Source organism: Epinephelus lanceolatus, chromosome 2 (genome assembly GCF_041903045.1).
Source record: "Epinephelus lanceolatus isolate andai-2023 chromosome 2, ASM4190304v1, whole genome shotgun sequence".
In the NCBI taxonomy this organism is placed as follows: Eukaryota; Metazoa; Chordata; class Actinopteri; order Perciformes; family Serranidae; genus Epinephelus; species Epinephelus lanceolatus.
In genome coordinates, this window is record NC_135735.1 from 25,989,891 (window position 1) to 26,009,502 (window position 19,612).

The 19,612-nt window shown below is 40.9% G+C and overlaps 1 protein-coding gene across 2 annotated transcripts in view; it reads left to right on the forward strand.

Moving 5' to 3' along the window:
- The window catches only part of myo1ea (myosin IEa), a 68,108-nt gene that overhangs the window by 19,027 nt on the left and 29,469 nt on the right, over positions 1–19,612 (forward strand). For both annotated transcript variants that reach the window (XM_033625550.2, XM_033625559.2), the window contains exons 2-9: positions 846–989; positions 2,023–2,112; positions 4,014–4,108; positions 9,497–9,584; positions 12,369–12,458; positions 15,012–15,143; positions 15,464–15,598; positions 15,877–16,009. In XM_033625550.2, the coding sequence (XP_033481441.1) occupies positions 846–989; positions 2,023–2,112; positions 4,014–4,108; positions 9,497–9,584; positions 12,369–12,458; positions 15,012–15,143; positions 15,464–15,598; positions 15,877–16,009 (907 nt within the window). The remainder of the gene's footprint in view (positions 1–845; positions 990–2,022; positions 2,113–4,013; positions 4,109–9,496; positions 9,585–12,368; positions 12,459–15,011; positions 15,144–15,463; positions 15,599–15,876; positions 16,010–19,612) is intronic.

Sequence of the window (19,612 nt, forward strand, 5' to 3'; positions counted from 1 at the left end):
AGCCTGGACCAAAGTGGTGGCTGGCTGACAGACTGATGTTGCCATCCAAAGAGCCATTTTTCTTGCATGGCTAAAAATACAGATACATATTTGTTATTAAAAGAGTATATTATCCATACACCTCTGCTACACACAGTACAGTATCTTGCTGTTGAAGTGTGGCTGACAAAATCCTGTTTTTTTAAGTCCTTTTTTTAAGACGTTATTGTTTAGATTGCCACTCTGCTCCTTCCTCTCCCCACACTTCCTCACTAAAAAGGGAGGAAGTCAAGAGTTAACTTGTGTGTTGACTAATGTTCTGGATGCTCTCTGCGGGTTTGAGTGGTTCTCCGTCCAGGAGAAAGAGACTCACTCCTCGCAGCACATTGTGACCCTCGTCCACAGTAGCCAGACAGCACTGACTCATAGCGCATGATGAATGACCTCAGTTCTCCGGAGACTCACTCAGCTAAAACAAAAACAGGAATGTAGGGAGAAACCAGATCGTTAGGATGTGGATAAAAGTTGGGTCAGTGCATCTTTAACACTTGGACAAATAACACAAAGCACTTCTGGGAATCTGACCTTGTACTATTTCCAAGTAAACACAGCTCATCGTGCTGTCAGGATCAGAAAATGTGCACACTTGACTTTTTGTTGCTGTGATAATAACCATTTTTCCCTCAGCTTTCATTTGTGTGATAAAACCACACTACCTCAGCCTCAGTGTGCTGTAGAGCCTCAGTCCATTCATGCAGCAGTGCGTCTGTGTCACCTTGATGTCAGACTCTCGATTAGTCCATGCCATCTCATTGTGTCTTTCTGAGCGAACTAACAATGTACATTGTGTGTGTGTTTTGTTGCAGGGGAGCCGGGGGCACTACCGGTACCACTGGCAGAGCCACAATGTCAAACTCAGCGGAGTGGACGACATGGTGCTGCTCAGCAAGATCAATGAGGACGCCATCGTGGACAACCTCAAGAAGAGATACATGGATGACTACATCTTTGTATCCTTTGCTCACCATCGCAGTTCACATCCCGGCGAGAAATAGCTGAGCACCGTCTCATCCCTGCTTTTCCCAGAATAGCTGAATGGTCATTCACAGTGTTATTGTAGCAGTGAGTAATAGGTCAGTGCTGGGAGGTAACGCCTTCCCCCGGAGACTCTGCCGGGTGCAGGGGGCAGAGGGCCTCTCTGTTGCGTACCTCCACCCAAATCTCCAACTCCTTCCTGCTCCTTCACCAAAATCTTTTATCTCACTGTAGTGCAAAATGTGAACAAAATATGGCTGAAATCTACTTTTGAATCAGAGCATTGCTGCTATCTTTTTTGAGCATCCGTAATTCCTGATTGTGGTGGTGATTTAAAAATGGTGAGCAGTCATTTTCATTCAGTGCATCGCACAAATGCTAGGTTTAGGTTTCTAAAGTGCAGCTGTGGCCACGCACACATATAAGCTGCTCATGACGTGAAATGAGTTGATGAATGGATGAATAAGCCCTTTCACGAGCAACGCTTTGCAGCTTATTACATAAACTTGGTCCACGCTCTGGCAGTGCTCAGGATTATGAAGTTTAGTAAAGGCTGGCACTTTTAGTTTCGACATCTCTGAGTCAGGCCTTTGATTTGGGTCAATAAATAGCCCTAACTGTGAGGTCTCCTTGCCAAGCCTGTGGGTCACTGTAGGCCACCCACAATAACAGCTTTATTTGCCTCGAGCAGCATTTTGGCTTCAGGGCATAAAACCTCACAGTATTACATGGCCGATCTATTCTCTGTCATTCGTAAGCACTGGATACTTCTTTTGCCTCAGGCCTGATCACCAAATACTCCACTGCTGCACTGTTGCACTCTCTTGACGTCATGGCAGCTTAGTCAGTTCTTTCCTTGCAATGTATGTAATGTAATACAAATGTTAAAGGGGGACATTTTAGATTTTATACACAACTTTTGCACTTCAAATAAGAGGTGATTTTAATTTGGTGTTTGTTTTTTGCTGATTTCTTCCCTGTATGATCTTTAACATATAACCCTGTCAGACATATATTGGTCCTGTGCTCATCTCCGTCAACCCTTTCAAGCAGATGCCTTACTTTGGGGAAAAAGAAGTTGAGATGTATCAGGGCGCAGTAAGTAGAATACTACGTGACCTACGAACACATTTTAAATGGCTTCTGTTGTCTGAAAGATTCAGACCGGAAAACTGACTTCATGCTGTAAAAGTACTGATGTGTCTGGGGGTTTGAGATGGCAACAGTCTGAAGGACAAAGGAGTTGAAATGAACTGGGTTAGCTGCAGTGCGAAGTTTCCAGCGGGCTGGCACAGATGTTGCTGTCAGAAACTTGACTCAAGCATTGAGAAGGCTTGGCAGTACCTTCACAGAACAGCCTGTTCGAGTCTGCCTCCTCTCTTGGCCTGCCTGCCGAGAGTGGGCTTGTCTCCTTAAGCCACACTGAAAGACTCCTAATATCCTAACTGACTGTGGAAACACTCAGCATCACACATGCCAGATTTAACTGTTTGGCAGATCGTAGTTAGGTGCACAGGGTTCAGGTTGTTATCAGCTCAGACTACAGGGGAAAGTTAAAGTATGGGTAAAGCAAAATCTTTATGAACACATTATACTTGTTGGGAAGTACTTGTTGAAGATGTGAAAACACTGAAAACTGTGTAGTACTGAAATGTGGAGTCACACTGTTAAACTGTTTTTCACCATTTCCGTGTCCATGACTTTTTGGCGGGCCTGATATCATGGCTTGATGATGCGCTGGAGCCATCCTTAACATCCCCTCCCCCACTATATAAAACCTAAGATACTGCTAATGTTAAAGCACATCAGTGTCGTTTCAGTCCACAAGCTCTCTTAGCTCTTTCAGTCTAATAAACCCACAAATCAACAACTCTGTTAAATGCAACAATCATATATACATAAGCAAAAAAAAAACTGTCACTTAAGTCTTTGAACCTGAATCAGCTTCCTGGCCTGCCAGCAGTTACTGCCCACTGCCGTGGGTGTGTGCTCTGTGCTAATGTTAGGTGCTGTTAGCTGCTGATCAAGGGGTCATCACCGAGTGGTGGCAATCCTTTTTTGACTCTGGGAGTGTGTGATTTACTAACCACTGTTTGTGCTACTAGGTCAGTCCTGCTAACAGGAGTCTCTTGCTCCGCAGTGGCTCGCTCTTTGGCTCAGCGCCTTCACGATTTTTTCGTCAGTCATTCAAACTTGGCTGGGGGCCAATAACATATTTTTCTTTGGTGTGACAAACTCAGAACACACATTTATTTTTGCTTTACCCAGACTTTAAGATTTGTTTAGAATTTTTTAAAACAATCAGAAAGATACAGACTTGGACACTCAGTTGGCGGGTAACAGATTTGGCATTCATAACCTGTCCTGTTTTGTACAAATCAGTTCGGACTTTTCACAGACTTAGAAATAAGTCGTCATGGCCAAAGTGGGATTCATATATACGTTATTCTTTTTTGATTATCAATAAATCCAACAAAAAGACCAAAACTGACCATATATTAATACATCTCTGAATACATCCCAACTTCTCTACCTGTCTGTGTTAGGTAATTTCCTAAGACACTGGGCACTGTAGTTTTTAGCAGGAGTAAGTAGTGAATTTGTTGAGGACTATTATGAGCAGTGGATTGATACATATTTTGTGCTCTAGTGAGTATTTAAGGCAGCAGGATTCTGTATGTTGGATTTTGTGAAAATAAAGTACAGTGTCCATGTTCATCATAATGCCAAAATATGTATAACAGTGTGGCTAAGTGAATTATTTTATATTTTTTGACAACAATAATAAAGACTAATAAGATGCATTAGACTTTGACTACATAAACTACTTTGACTTGTTGGTTTTGGTCTTTTTGTTGGATTCGTTAACAATATGAAAAATATATAGTATGTATCCTTGAAAGTGTTCCTGGCTTTGGTTCTGGATGAACAACCTCTACAAAGTTTTCCAAATGCTGTTTGACCACTGATTTTAATTAAATTCTCTTGTCAACTCTCAGGCTCAGTATGAGAACCCTCCTCACATCTACGCTCTGGCAGATAACATGTACAGAAACATGATGATTGACAATGAGAACCAGTGTGTCATCATCAGGTAAGGAAACTATATTCACATATCATTCTCCACCTTCTTTACACACCCTGAACTAATGGCACGTGACAAACCAAAACTGACTGTGTGCTCATTTTGTTACCTCATCGCCAGGATGAGAGAGAGAGTGACACGAGGCCTGGAGATAGTAATCTGTACAATGTGATCTGTGAGGTGTTATGACAGCCTCTGCAGCTCGAGATAATGTCTGGGAGGGGAACGGAACAGAACAGGTTCCACCACATCACTGGGTACAGCTGATTGACTGAGGATGACGTGTTTGGTGTTTTTCCATCATATCACTCGTGGTCTCAGTGAAATGCAAATAAAGGGAGAAAATGCGTCAATATCCAAATGTGAAAACAATGCAGAGTTAACGACTGGATCTAGCCTCAGTGCAGGATGTAAGATGGAAACAAAGCAGCAGATATTGCGTCTATTTTTAAAGAACTTCCTGGTTTAAAGAAAAAAAGAAAACTAAACAGGAAGAACACCTGCGTGGTCCTTGACCCGGAGTCGCGTTTCCCCTGGATTTAGGGACTTTTAAGGTACTTTCACAGCCTGTTTGAATTTGTCTGTGAATGTTTTGGAGCTACACAGCTGCGGAGAGAAAAGTGTGGTGTCATGATTGCGGCTTTATCCCATTGGCCCAGTCACCTGAGCAGCGCGGTTGCTATAGTGCTTACCTCATGATGAATGACCCCTGCTTCAGCACTTTCAGCCGTTGTTTGGACAGCCAGCAGTTGCTAGTTCAGTTTCCCACATAAAGGCACTGAGGTGGATTTTGTGATCGACTAAATCAGCAAACAAAAGCGTGGAAGTGGTTTTATGATGAACCAGGTCTCAGCAAACAAAGGCTGCTGTGTGAACTGCTGGCCAGGCAGTGTGTGGTCAGCATCGGCCTGCGTTAGCGCTTTCCCACATTTACTAAGGAAATGTGTGAATTAACCGTGAGGGGAATTCAGGATGAGGTGGTGGAGCAATTTTGACTACTCTTGTTGGAAAACTGCAACTTTTCCCCGATTAATGTTTATCTACCTGCCATCTGCTTACTGCAGCATGTGACTGATCCCTCAGCATCTGGATCAGATATGACGGGGGTGAACTGGAGCAGGTTGGTGTTATCAGTTTGGCCCTCTCCATCAAACTCTCAGTAGCTTCAACAGAGAGCCATGATTTTCTATACCTCTAAACAGGCTTAAATTTCAGTGTTTCAGTCAACATGTCACCTAAACAACACCTCTGGTTTAGTTTTGGTCAGCTGGATTATTACCAGGATTATAACCTTTTTTTAAATGACCATTCACAAGTCTCTGTGTCAATGGCTTTGATTCTACCTCGGTTGATGCTGTGGCTTGTTTTGGTGTTCACAGCTGGCGTTGTCTACTTGCAGTGTTTTGTCCAGAGTCCTTGCTGATTCACCGATGTAGTGTTCCCCACAGCTGTTGCGCATGAGGTCATACACCACTCTAGTGTTTTCCTCCTTCCTCTTCAAGGAACCCAAGGCAGCAGATTAATTATTTTAGGCTATAAATGGTCGATCAATCATGCTGCTTTGAAGTGGCCTGCTTAACAGTGCAGACAGTGTTGTAAGGGCAGTCAGACATCTTACTGTTGCTGGTTTGACGCACATTTCTGTGCCTCCAGACAACTTTTGGAATTTCTTTCAAGGCACCAAACAAACTCTTGTCTCATGTTGTGAAGATGCAGACATGAAGACATAAACGTCCAACATTTACCAACAAAAATTACCTTTAAAGACTGTGCAAGGCAGTTCCCTGATTTTCTGCATGAAAGCAGGGTTAGACTGTTTTACACTGCGGTCACCGTTATAGTGAAAGTCACTGAAAGTAATGGTGTGAATGGTTCGGTAAGGTTTCTAAAACAATGTGGTTTTATTCTCATCAGTTCAAGTTGCCTTCAGTTTTTAAAAGGGATACTTTGTGTGTCACTGTGGTGTGAGGAGTGTGTGGAGATAAACAGTGCAAAGGCCACAATTTGCATGATGATGGATTTTTGCTCAGTTTCCATTGCTGTGACACAGACATGGTTGAAAATCAGCAAAGTATCCCGTCAGTGAGTTATAAAATATAATAATGCAACTTTTTTTTCTTTTGCTTCAGCAATTTCATTGCAAAAAAGTCTTCTTTAGAAAAGCTGGGTCGCAACAATCCCAAAGACAGCCCGCAGCATCCTGGAGGGACTGATAAAATCTGCTTTAATAAAAATTGCTTTAATAATCCAACCACAATTATAGCATTAAAGGAAGTCAGTTATCAAGAACACATTTGAACAGTTGTGTGTTTCTCATATCAAATTTTCTTCATCATTTTGAAATTGAAAAAGATGTCCAGTGTCTCAACTCCTTCCTCCTATTTTGGATTGTTAAATTGGGGCTGATGAATGCGGCCTCCTGCAGCTTGAACACAAAAAGAGGGTGATGTTTTTACAACTCTAGGAAAACAATGCTCTTGTATTATCACAGAAGAAATTCAAGGAATCTACTTGAACATACTGTACATTTAACTGGTTCAGTGGGAGTGCAGTGTGTCATGTTAGATTTAAAACCCTCAGTGGTAAATGTGCATCCTTGTCATAGCTGATGTCAGAAATTATTTATGAAAGTTAATGGTTAAACCTCTGTCTCTGTGTTGCATTGTTTAACTTATGCCCTTGTTTGGTTAATAATCTCTGCGGAAGTTAACAATGCTCTCAGCATTTCAGCGCCACAACAATGAGACCCGCCCATACTGGGGGCTCAGACTGGGACTCCACTCCTGCCGCAGTTTGTGTTGAAAATAACTTTTCAGAGAATAACTTTGATGGGGAGAAACAATGCTGTCAGATGGAGCTCTGGAGGTTTCTCTGACATGAAAAGAAAACCCCAGCATATCAGTTTCTTGTTCTTACTTGAGCAGTAAGTGCACAGTGAGGTCCCCAAGACAATGCTAAAGGATTTGGAAGGAACAGGGAGGTATATAGGGGGAGGGTAACAACCATATAGAGACTGCTGTGTAATAGAGTGGCTCCCATGACTTCCTCTGGCAGCCTCTAACAGTCTGCAGCTGTGTTTCTCACAGAGGCATTACCAACCTGACTCTACTTTAAGGCACAGAAAGAAATAAAACAGACTCCACTGTCATCCACTGCCAAACCACATGTGTCAAAATAAGTATGACACTGGCAAAGTGAAAGGCAAGGAGGAAAATAGACAAGTGTACAGTGAGGGGGGGCTGGGGGGCAGAAATGAGGGAAAAATCTGTGAATGTGACAAAACAGAATTAATGTTCCTGTTGCTGCAACATTCATCTGGCCAGATGTGCTGCGGCCTAACACACATTTAGCCACGGGGCTAAAATTTGCCTCTAGTTGCAAAAAACACATTTTGGTTTGCACTGTCAACGGAGTGTGTACACATGAAAGCAGGAGACGGGGGGTCACCTGTTTATTCAGCAGGTTCAGTATAACTGATGCATTGTAGGTCATCACTACTTGGTTGCAAAAATGCAGACATGCACACCAACCCACACATAAACCTGCAAACTGGTAAATGGAAGTTACTCTTAAAACAGGATTCATACTTCTGAGTAACGTGTGCCATAGCCTGATGTGCAACTCTCCAGAAATGTAACTACACATCAAGGTGATGCAGACCTCCTGTCTAGGTTTCTAAGCTGAAAACCATTTCCGTCAGTGGAAACAAAGCTTTTTTTTTTTTTTTTTTTTTAAGAAATGTTTTTGGGCATTTTAGCCTTTAATTGATAGGACAGACAAGTGTGAAAGGGGGGGAGAGAGGGGGGGTGACATGCAGCAAAGGGCCACAGGCTGGAGTCGAACCCGGGCCGCTGCGGCAACAGCCTTGTACATGGGGCGCCTGCTCTACCACTAAGCCACCGACGCCCCAGCTTTTTTTTTTAACTTTGATTTCACAGATAAGAAACAATAAATTGAGAAGACAATAAAGCCCCCCAAAATAGCATTTAAAGTCTTGTGTGTGATTTATCCTGGCTTCATATGGGTAGAGGAAATCTCTGCTCGCCGCTAGGCTAATTTATACAATGTAAAATGCCATAGGCTTGTGCTAATAACACTGTCATGTTGTATTTGTTTGGAAAACGTGTTGTTTTGGTGGTGAACCTTGTGAGCCGAAATTTGTAACAGTACCTTTGTTAAATGTTGCTGTTGTCCCTGGCTTCATATGAGTAGAGGAAATCTCTGCTAGCCGCTAGGCTACTTTATACAATGTAAAATGCCATAGGCTTGTGCTAATAACGTTAGCATGTGGTATTTGTGGAGAAAATGTGTCCAGCAAAAGACAAGTGTTTTGTCCGTGAATCCTGTGAGTTATAGTGAAGCCGATTGGTGTGCTTGTAATTGAAATTGTCACTAATAAGCCATGTCTGATGTGTGTTTTTGGTGTGTTTTGAATCTGCTAAACTTAACAGAAACCGCAATGCTGACTAGATTTTTAGAGTTGTAACTGCAGAGTGATATTACATTACATACACATATTCACTATTAACGAGTTGCGTATTAGCGTGCATACTAGTAGCATATTGGTAGCCTGTTTATTAGTCATTATGAAGCACTTATTAATGTCTTGGTCTGTAAGGTTTTCCCTCAAAAAACTCCTAATTACTGCTTGCTGATGGTCAGTAAGAAAAGTTGTTGTACATTAATTATGATCCTCATGTGCATAGCTCAGTATTGGCCTTACACGGTGGTAATACCACAAGTTATTCTCTTTTAATAGCACGTCATAAATACAGTCTATTCTTATGTAACAAAACACAAAACTCCAAGTGTGAATGATGTCAAAATAACTCTAAATAAAGTCTTTATAACTCTGGTTATGTTCCCTATCTTAAAGTGAGGTCTTGCTCATAACTAATTCACTAGTTTCACAGTTATTAACCCACACTTCCATTTGAGCACACAGCTACTGCTATTAGCAGATGCTGTTCTCAAGTGAAAGGTTACACCTTGAAAAAAATGAAGGTCTATTGAGAAACACAGGTTCTATTGCCATCCGCATGTTGAAATGTCTTCGTCTTGTACCACTTCAAAGATTTTCAATATATTTCTTAGAAGATTTTTTCAAGTTTCTTTAAGAGTAACAACAAGCGTGCTGCCTAAACTGAAAATAGACTGAAAATAATGGCACCATAAACATGTAGGCACTGTCACTCAAAGCACATAACTCACTGGTTCTCCATACCCAGCGGTGAAAATACCAAACAACCACCCAGGTATGCATGAATCACGTCATCTGAGCACAAAGTCAGGTGTCACATGCCATTAGTTATTGTATTAAGTGGTTTTAAATTTGACTCAGAAGTTCAGGTTGCATGTATACAAAAATACGTGCTTAAATATGTATCTGTTTTTCAGTGGAGAGAGTGGAGCAGGGAAGACTGTGGCAGCCAAATATATCATGAGCTACATCTCCAGAGTGTCAGGGGGCGGACCCAAAGTACAGGTGAGCAGAGCTTCTTCTCTTTTTTTTTTTAAGGATGATAATGTCATGGATGCATGAGGCGTTTGGGATTTTTGAGATGCTGAGCTGCATAGATGGAAGGATGACATGGCAATAACTCATTTTTATGATGGTCTTTTTTACTGCATGATTTTATGGTCTGGATTTTAAATAAAAGTGCAAATCCTTAAGTCTTAAAGTCTCATTAAGATTTAGTCTGAAGATCCCATGGGTGTGATACAAGTTGAAAATGAAAACATATGAAGATCACTGCTCACAAAGTGAAGGCTTGTTGGACGTGTTGGAGCTGAAACTGGATGTAAAATGTTGGGAAAGCATCCACACACACAGGCGCAGTGATTATTCATAGTCACAAACATTTATGACAGTTCTTGAGTTGAAGAAAGCTGGAGTGTACGGATACTTTTTCCGTCATTATGGTACTATCACTATCAAATTGAGTGGCAATAAAATTGATTAACATTTTTAAATCAATGGGTATCTACATTAATATCATGACCATTTCTAAGATTGTATTTTACCTGTCCTGCTCATAAAATCATTAAAAAAATAACTAAAAAGTAACTAAGTACGTTTACTTTTGCACTGTAGCCTACTTAAGTATAGTTTTGAGGTACTTGTACTCTATTTTACACCTCTACTCCACTACATTTCAGGGGGAAATGTACTTTTTACTACACTGCATTAACTTGACAGCTTAAGTTACTTTACAGATTCACATTATTTATACCAAAAAATAAATCAACAATAGACAATGATTTAATATAAGGTAATCTCTCCAGCAGTATGTGAAGTAATTCAAATTAGCTCCACCTTTGCCTGCTTCAACATTAAAGTAATGCACACATGAATGTATTTGTAACTATAATCCAGTAATATAATATATAGCAGTGGTTCCCAACTGGTGGGTCGCGGGTCAATTCTGAATGGACTACAAGTGGCTCACTTGTAAAAAACAAATTTTATGTTTAAGTACAGTGAATTTCCGGCACAGAGTTTTTATTTTGAAGTGCCGTTTCCTGCTATAGAGTGGCTAAGGGACAGCTATTTGATAGAGACAGCAAACTAGCTTGAGGACATGGCCAAACACAAGCATGATGCTCGATGAAATAAACTGTGTGGACCTTGAGCTAATTACTAAGGAGAAATCTGGACCCCTGGAACAGTTGGGAACCACTGATATATATTATTCTGAAAGGGATCATTTTGTACAATGAGTACTTTTACTTTTGGGACTTTAAGTATATTTTGATACTAGTACTTTTGTACGTATACTAAACTAACATTTTGAATGCAGGGATTTTCACATATAACAGAGTATTTATGCACTTTAGTATTTCTATTTTACTTAAGTAAAAGATCTGAAAACCTTGTATGAAACCAAACAACCTGTTGCTGCTTCATTCCTGCACTTATTCCTCTCCTCAGACCCAAATCCTTCTCTTATCATCCTCGTCCTTATACCCCATTATCAGCCCATCAGCAGCCTCTTATTCACCCAGACCCCTTCAGCCATCTGGCAGTCCCCCAAACCAGCAGATGTCCAGTTCCTAAGCTCGATAAAGATCTAAAGTTTGATGAGGAAATGCCTTCACCATGATGGCAGTGGGATTTTTATATTTAATCCACCCAGAGCTGCTTCCACCCAGGCAACGTTAACAATCATCTTCAGGCCTCAAATTTAACAGTGGAGCTCGTCGTCTGACTAAATCCTGTGTGTTGTAGTTATGTAGCGTTATTATTGTTATGGGTGTTCACAGCAGGTCACAATATACATGCACACATCTAAAGCTAGTTATCAAAATAACTCTTCGTATTGTTTGTTCAGACAAATGTGGCCGTTACAGTGGACACACACCCACACACACCCATACAGACTCACACTTTGCACGTTGTCTCCACCTCTTCCAGCTCCTGTTCAGCATCGCTTCCCTTTCACATGGCTCCCTTCAGCTTTGAACACATTGTGCGGTTTGCTCAGTACAGCACATGCATTCTTATGCAATGTGTTTACAGTGTGTGCTCACATGTGTGTGAGAATAGTTTGGCAGAGATAAAAGCTCCCTGTCAGTAACATAACTGTTCGTCTGTCTGAGCATTGTCATCTTCACAATCACATCTATCAGTATTCATACATAATTAATAAGAAGAGTTATGGATATAGAATATTTATTTTAACATCTTGAGACCATGTTGGAAATGTGTTCTCACTTCAAGCTCTTGTCCCTTTTGATTTATTGGGTTTTAAAGCTCCATAAACAAATCAAGTCAAAACTGAGTCATATTAGCGCGGGAAGAACCTCCTCTGCCTAAAATATGATAAAGTCGCGAAGTAATAACTGTATGGTTCTCTATAAATAGCCTCGATCATGAAGGGCAGTGTTTATTTTTCCTTTCGTACGGGACTAAATTTAGAAATGCAAAAAGATTCCAAGATATAACTTCCATTCAACTTCTGTGTACAATAATGGAAGAGGGAGTAGCTCTGTCTGCTGTACTGATTTAAAACTCATGTGTTTCTGACATGCAGATGGCTCACGGGAAAGATAATGTCCTCCAGACTGTTCGTGTGTGTGTGTGTGTGTGTATGTGTGTGTGTGTGTGTGTGTGTGTGTGTGTGTGTGTGTGCGTGCTCGTACTCGAATGGAAAGTTCCAGAGACGTACGCACCAACCGGTCAGCAAGGGTGTTAAGTGTGTGGTATCCTACCTGCCGTACGGTCTGTCTGTGACGTAGCTAACAGCTCATTGCATCTGTCTCCTCGCAGCATGTCAAAGACATCATCCTGCAGTCCAACCCGCTGCTAGAGGCCTTCGGCAACGCCAAGACTGTGAGGAACAACAACTCCAGCAGATTCGTAAGGATTTCATTTCTGAGTTTTTCCACTTTTTGTGAATTAAGGTTCCTAACATCAGTCCATTTCTAGGACTGTAAACCTACACTCTCAGAAATAAAGGTGATAACTAGATCCATGTAGGGTTTTTCAACTTGTCCCCATAAGAGAACCTTTTTAGTCCCTGGTAGAACCTTTTATAAACCCTTCCAGAGGGCGCTAGCTATAACCTAACATTAATTGTTATATCTAGATCCATCAGTGAAAGATTTAACCTCAAACTTTCTGTAAGACACTCAATAGTGAACCTTTATATGGTGAAATAGCTTCATCCAGAACCATCTCTGGGGATTAAATCCAGAATCTTTCCACCTCTTAAGGGTGCTGACAAGGATCCACCCAGGAGGTTCAACCAAAAACCCTTCTACCTACAATATTTCTACCATGAGGTTCTACCATGAATCCTTTTGTACTCCATGAGTTTCATCTAGAAGCCACCCAGGGCTTTCCACCGAGAACCCTTCTAGATTTAGCTAGTCTAGATCTGCAATGATTAATCAGTTAATCAGAATTAATCGTCAGCTCCTTAAATGTGAAGATTTATAGCCTTTCTTTGTCAGTTATGATAGTAAATGAGGAGGTCCTTGGTTTTTGGACTGTTGGTTGGACAATAGAGGCAATTTGAATATGTCATTTTGAGCTGCTGCAACTTGTGATTGCATTTTTCACAAATTTTTTGACATTTTGTAGACTAAACTATTAATTGGATAATCATGAAAATAGGGTTGCAGTGGTATATTGGTTTCAAGGTATACTGTGATATGAAAATTGGCAGTTATCATATCATGTACTTTCGCTTATCTACAATATTGAAAAAATGCAGCTAGACAAAGAATCTCAACTTAATTGTAGTTATTTTCCAAAGGGGGACTTTTTTACACAAACTTCCATATAAAAAAAAAGTGCAGTTGCAGCAGTCAATCTCAACCTTATTTTACTTTTTACACATACTTCCATTAAAAAATGGTTTCAAGTTTCAATTGTAGTTAGAAAACATTTGTTCAACCAAAAATAGCCCTTCTCTTTTTATTACTTTATTTGTCATTTTGTCTTAATATAACTTTAATGGATATTGTAGTGATACCATGAAATCGCGGTATTTTCTGAGACAGTGATTTTACCATGAAAATCTCATACCTTTGCAACCCTACACAAAAGTAAATCGCAGATTAATCAGCAATGAAAATATTTTGTTGGTTTGAGCCAGAAACTAATCATGATTATAGTTTAACAGGTTAGCATGGGGCCATGGGACCCTTGTTCAGCAGCCATGGGCATTGTAAGGCTCTCTTGTGAGGCTGATTTGGTCCAGTGCAACCCAAAACACTCATGGTTCACAGTCACATCTTTAGGGACAGAGATTTTGTGAAAATATTTTCAGTACAGCTTTTACTATTTCAATGGCAAAGTAGATCTCAACTCTTATAGGATTAGGAGTTGCAGAGTACATTTAATAATACTGTCTGAAATATGAATAAACATTTGCATATTTGAGGGTGAGGATCTTTTAACACCCATGCTTTCAACAATCATTGAAGAACTACAAAAATGGTTTCTTTTGGATGAAAAAGGGTTCTTAATGGGAGCTCTTGTCTCACTAAGAGTACTTGAAGTTCCCTTCCTTTAAAAAAGGGTTCTTCCAAAGCAAATGGCTCTTGGTAGATCCCTTCAGGAGGAACCCTTTTGGAACCTTTATTTCTTAGAGAGTATACGGCAAAATTGAAAGCTCCTGTAGTGTATTAAAAAGTGAATTTTTAAATCTCCTTTCAAGGACAGTCTCTCGTACGACTCCAGGAAACACAGACAAAATTAGAAAAACCCACTCACGTTGCAAATCCTAAATTGTGTTGCTCAGAGATAAATACATGCAGTAGGTACTACTTACTCCAGAATAATTTGAGGTCTCAACTTTTTTGTGGCGCACCTTTTGGATCCAAGCTGAAACCTTTGAAAACAAAGATTTGCAGCTTTCCTGTTTTACGGTATGAGAAAGCAGACCTCATGGGTGTCCTGGTTAACCAGAGCTGTGCTGTAGGGATGTATTGCACATGCAGACATACATGCAGAACCACTGAGGCACATCCTCCTCTGCTTACAAAGGAACTCAGTCAACAAGGGCTCTAAATGAAGCACATTTTAGAAAACGTTTATTGGTTAAGTGTTCAGGTTAGCACACAAAGCAGTATTGTCTCAGGAGTCAGGATATTTTTAGAGGCAGTTTTGGAGAAACGAGGTTGGTTTGGCACTAATGGCCTGAGATCACTACTTTTGAGGTACTGTCTTTGAATAAATAGTGTCTCTGTTCACTTCTGTGTCTGGAACAGATATTATGTTACAGGCTTGTCTGAAGAAGAGGGGAAGACAAAAAGCAGGATCAGAGTTTTATATATGCACACACACACTCCACTAGCAACCATAGAACAGCCAGATGCCAGTATTCCAGATCTTATAGCTCTTTTTTAGCTCTATTGCAGCCCACTCTAATATTGAAAAAGAAACCCTGCTTTGATCCATCAGGGGAAATACTTTGAGATCCAGTTCAGCTCCGGTGGAGAACCAGACGGAGGGAAAATCTCCAACTTCCTTCTGGAGAAGTCACGTGTCGTCATGAGGAATCCTGGAGAGAGGAGTTTCCATATATTCTATCAGGTGAGGTTTATTTCTCGAGTTGAGGAGTTAACGGGACACATATGGCTCTTGAAGAGGGTCTGTGAGGGAATTTCAGGACACACTGGGTTAGACGTGCCATTTGGCTGCAGGAAGAGCATCAATCTGTTTTCACTGTGGATGGCTCGAGGTCCCTGGAAGAGACACTTAAGCCTAACCAGGGTGCAGTTTTCTTTGCAAAGTGGAGCACAGTTTATAATTACAAGCCTGAAAATGAATTAAAAAAAATGACACCACACACAGACTACAGGCAAAAACATGTCTGTTACAGCTACAATACAGTATTATTTTCTGCTCTACAGTTAATAGAAGGAGCCAGTGGAGAGCAGAAGAACAGCCTGGGAATCACAAGCCTGGATTACTACTCTTACCTCAACCAGTCCGGTTCCTACAAAGTTGACGACATCAACGACAAGAGCGACTTCCAGGAGACGATGGTACGGTCAGATCCCTCCTGTTTAACGGGCAATAATTTAACACCCTCTGTCTGTGAAGCTCATACCAGCGTTCATACGGCTCACAGCCTCCTCTCTACATTCCTTCCTCTCCTTACCACTCCTCTTTTGTTTTCTTTTCCAACCATCTCCTCCTGTTTTTGTTTACAAGTGAGACCGCAACAGGAGTAATTAGAGGACATGAGCTAGGTACCACAGGAGAGAGTAACCCACACTGCAGCCCTGATTTAGCATCTTCTTCTTCCTTGTGCTCTCCCCAGCATGCCATGGATGTGATTGGCATCTCACCGGAGGACCGCTCCATGGTGCTTCAGATCGTGGCTGGAGTCCTGCACCTGGGAAATATCAGCTTCAAGGAAGCAGGCAACTACGCTGCTGTGGAGAGTGAAGAGTGTAAGTAGGCTCACACCAGAACCTTTTGTACTTGATGTGGTTCACTCTAACACAAGTGGCAACAACTAAAGCGCACGTTAAATCTTACATAAAAATAAACTCAGGATATTTTTAGTCTGCTGTTTAACATTTACATGGGAGGGAGGGATAAAAATAGATCTTCTAGTTTAATCCTTGCACAGTTTAATTTGTTTGGCAGTACATAGTTATTTCCTCTTGCAAATGCACAAACAGAAGATCAGTTAGTGGTGCGTGTGTGCACAGATAAAAGAGCTGTTCAATTCAGTTCAGTTTTATTTATAAAGCCCAATATCACAAATCACAATTTGCCTCAGAGGACTTTACAGCATACAACATCCCTCTGTCCTTGGACCCTCACAGCAGGTATGGAAAAACTCCCCCAAAAAACTCTTTAATTGGGAAAAAATGGTAGAAACCTCAATTTCTGTTTAATGTTCATTGCTCCTCCAATGTTTCACCAACCCCAAAGCAGTGATCTGGCCTGCATGTAGCTGCTCAGCCTGATCAGACATTGAGAGAAACAGCTTATACAAGTTTAAGATGGGTAGCAATTTTTAAGGAATATAAGGTGTAAAAATTGAATTTACAGCCATGGTAACGACTGCAAGATGAAGCTGTACTTGGGCACAGGTGTGCATTAAGATAAAAACTAACACTAGCTGGCTAACATGTATCAGAAATCAGAAATACTGTATTGATCCCCAGGGGGGGACTTGGGACATGTTACATGTCACAGTTATACGGTTTAAAGGTATGGACAGATTATACGAAAATAGAAATGAAAATGAGTAGTAGGGAAGAAAAATATGCATTATGCCACAGTATAAAACACAATATATACGTAGTAATATAAAAACATAAGAAAAAAGAGTTATGTTGTTGAAGAAAAATAAAAAATATGGACAAATATGTGCATCATACTACAAGTGTGCTAGATATAAATGCAAGAATACATAAATAAAAAAGTGCTGAAATATCTCACAGTTGAATTATTATTGCACAAATAATTTAGAGGACTTCAAGTCAGCAATGCATATTGTACAGTTTTGCAGTTGAAACAGTACAGTTGAAAATATAGATAATAAATTATGGGTTATAGCCGCCGCTGTATTGTGTACAAGACTTAGAGTCTAAAGTCATGCTAGTGGCTCTGTGAGGCTCCGTAGTGCTTTGAACTAAATGCTAACGTCTGCATGCTAACATGTAGGTGTAATGTTTACCGTGTGTCTCTAACTCTTATTAGTACTAACCACAAACTACAGGTGAAGCTGATGGGAATGTCATTAGTTTTGTACGTATCTGCCGATTAACAAAAGTATTTAGACAAATGTTAACACTGACCTACAAATGTTGCTAAATGAAAAGTCAGGGAATCATCAGTTTGTGTAATTCATCCTCTGTGGATCATGAATGTCTGTACCAAATTTTGTGCTAATCCATCCAAAAGCTAGTTATCTAGAAAATAAAAATATTGACATGCTGGTGACGAGAGGAAAACTAGGCTAAGGCAGGGGATCACAGCCAGAGGGATTCATCCTCAGGGGAGCATGAATGTAAAAGAATCATGGCAATCTATGTAATAGTTGTAAATACTTCAGTCTAGACAAAAGAGGTAGACCAACATTGCCATTTACAAGTCACATCTAGTGTGGCTAAGAAGACAGTTCTCTGGTTATGTCTGAGGCTTAAGACAATGGTGCTGATGTTCAGGTTGAGACTGGCTTGTGGTAAATTTCTTCTCCTCATTGCGTTCTTGCCTCTCTGAATGTCTCGCCTCTCCGCAGTGTCCTGAGCTGCCCTTCTCTGCTTGGTTTTGTGGAATATTTCTCTCTCACCACTTTCACTCCCTAAAGTTTTATTGTGTTAATGCAGGGCTGCAGCCAACTGTCTGGAGTAATCCAGGCCATGCTAGATTACCAGAGAATAAAACGCTATTATTGAAGGTCTGGACATATTTTGCCTGAGACTAAAATTACTTGGAAAAACACTTCTCCTTCTGTCCTCCTTCCCTTTTGCCTTGTCCTGCTTCATTTTATTCTTCTGTGCTTTTCTTTTTTCTTTTGCTTTCTCCTTCCTCCTCATGCTGTGTCTGTATGATGCAGATGAGAGTGCAGTTGCCAGTGTACAAAGCCTTGGTCTGTTTTGTGCAGACGTAACAGCAGCACTCCATAATCTCTGCCTTTCCTGTTTCCTCCAGCCCCACTCACTGTGCGCTTTAACTGCAGTGTGCTGCACATATGAAACTTCACCAGCCAAGTCCACATCGACTTGGACTCAGCAACAAGAGTCAGTGCGTCATCTGTTGTTGAAAGAAATGTTAAGACTACTTGTGCAAATAATTTGGACATTATTTTGGCTGGCTGGGAATTTGTTTAGTTAAAAAGTAACTTGATCTTGACGGTGACGAGCTGTTGTAAAAAATGACAATCTTAGGATCTTGTGCTTTCCAAAAGGAGAGCTATTTTTTGGCGGTATGCATTGTCAGCAAGAAGGTTTTGAGACTTCACTTGACCGCTTACATCACAACACAGCATATAGACTCTGTATCTGCTAGTACAGGGCCTCCTCAAAGTTGTAGATTGAGTAAAATGTACAAATCCAAGATTACATTTTTTATGGCTGCATCATTTAACATGCACCTTTCAACACATACCTTTGGTGTTATGCTAACCTGTAGCTTAACATAAAGGCTGCCGCACAAAGAGGTCATTGTGCCAGTTGCAAAATAGGCTCACACACAACCCCCCCAAAAAAGTTTTTACTCTTTGGTTTTTGTACAGATTAAACAAGCAAGATCTATCCCTTCATTTTCATCCGCTTATTCGATGCCAGGTCACAGGGGCAGCAGGCTGAGCAAGGTTTTCAAGATGTTTCTCTCCCAGCTATGCTTTCCAGCTCCTCCTGGAGGAGTTTCCAGGCCAGTTGAGATATATCAACCCCACAGTGTGATCTGGGTCTGCCCCAGGCCGCTGGGGCCTGAAAACCTCTAACAGAAGGTGCCCAGGAGGCATCCTGATCAGATGCCCAAACCATCTCAACTGGCTCCTTTGGACGCAAAGGAGCAGCAGCTCTACTCCGAGTAGGGTTGCAACGGTATGAGACTGTCAAGGTACGATAACCATCACGGTATTACAGAATTTATATTAGAACCAGTTGGAATGAACCTTTTAAGGGAATGAAAACGGAAGAGTTACTGATGGTTCAACAAAGGTTTTATTACTGTAAGTGAAACTTAAAACCATTTTGTTTGTGGAAGTATGTGTAAAAAGTCTCCCCCCAAAGAAAGGGGTGATTTAACGTAGATAAGGAAATGTACACAGCATGATAACCGTCAATTTTTATTTCACGGTATGCCTCAAAACTGGTTATATCTCTGCAACCCTAACTCCAAGCTCTCTCTTGATGTCCGTGCTTCTCACCCTATCTCTATAAGGCTGAGCCCAGCCACCCTGTGGAAGAAACTCATTTCAGCCGCTTGTATTCGCGATCTTATTCTTTCAGTCACTACCCAAAGCTTACAACCATAGATGAGGGTTAGAGAGTAGATGGACCAGTAAATCAACAACAGTCTGATGCATAACT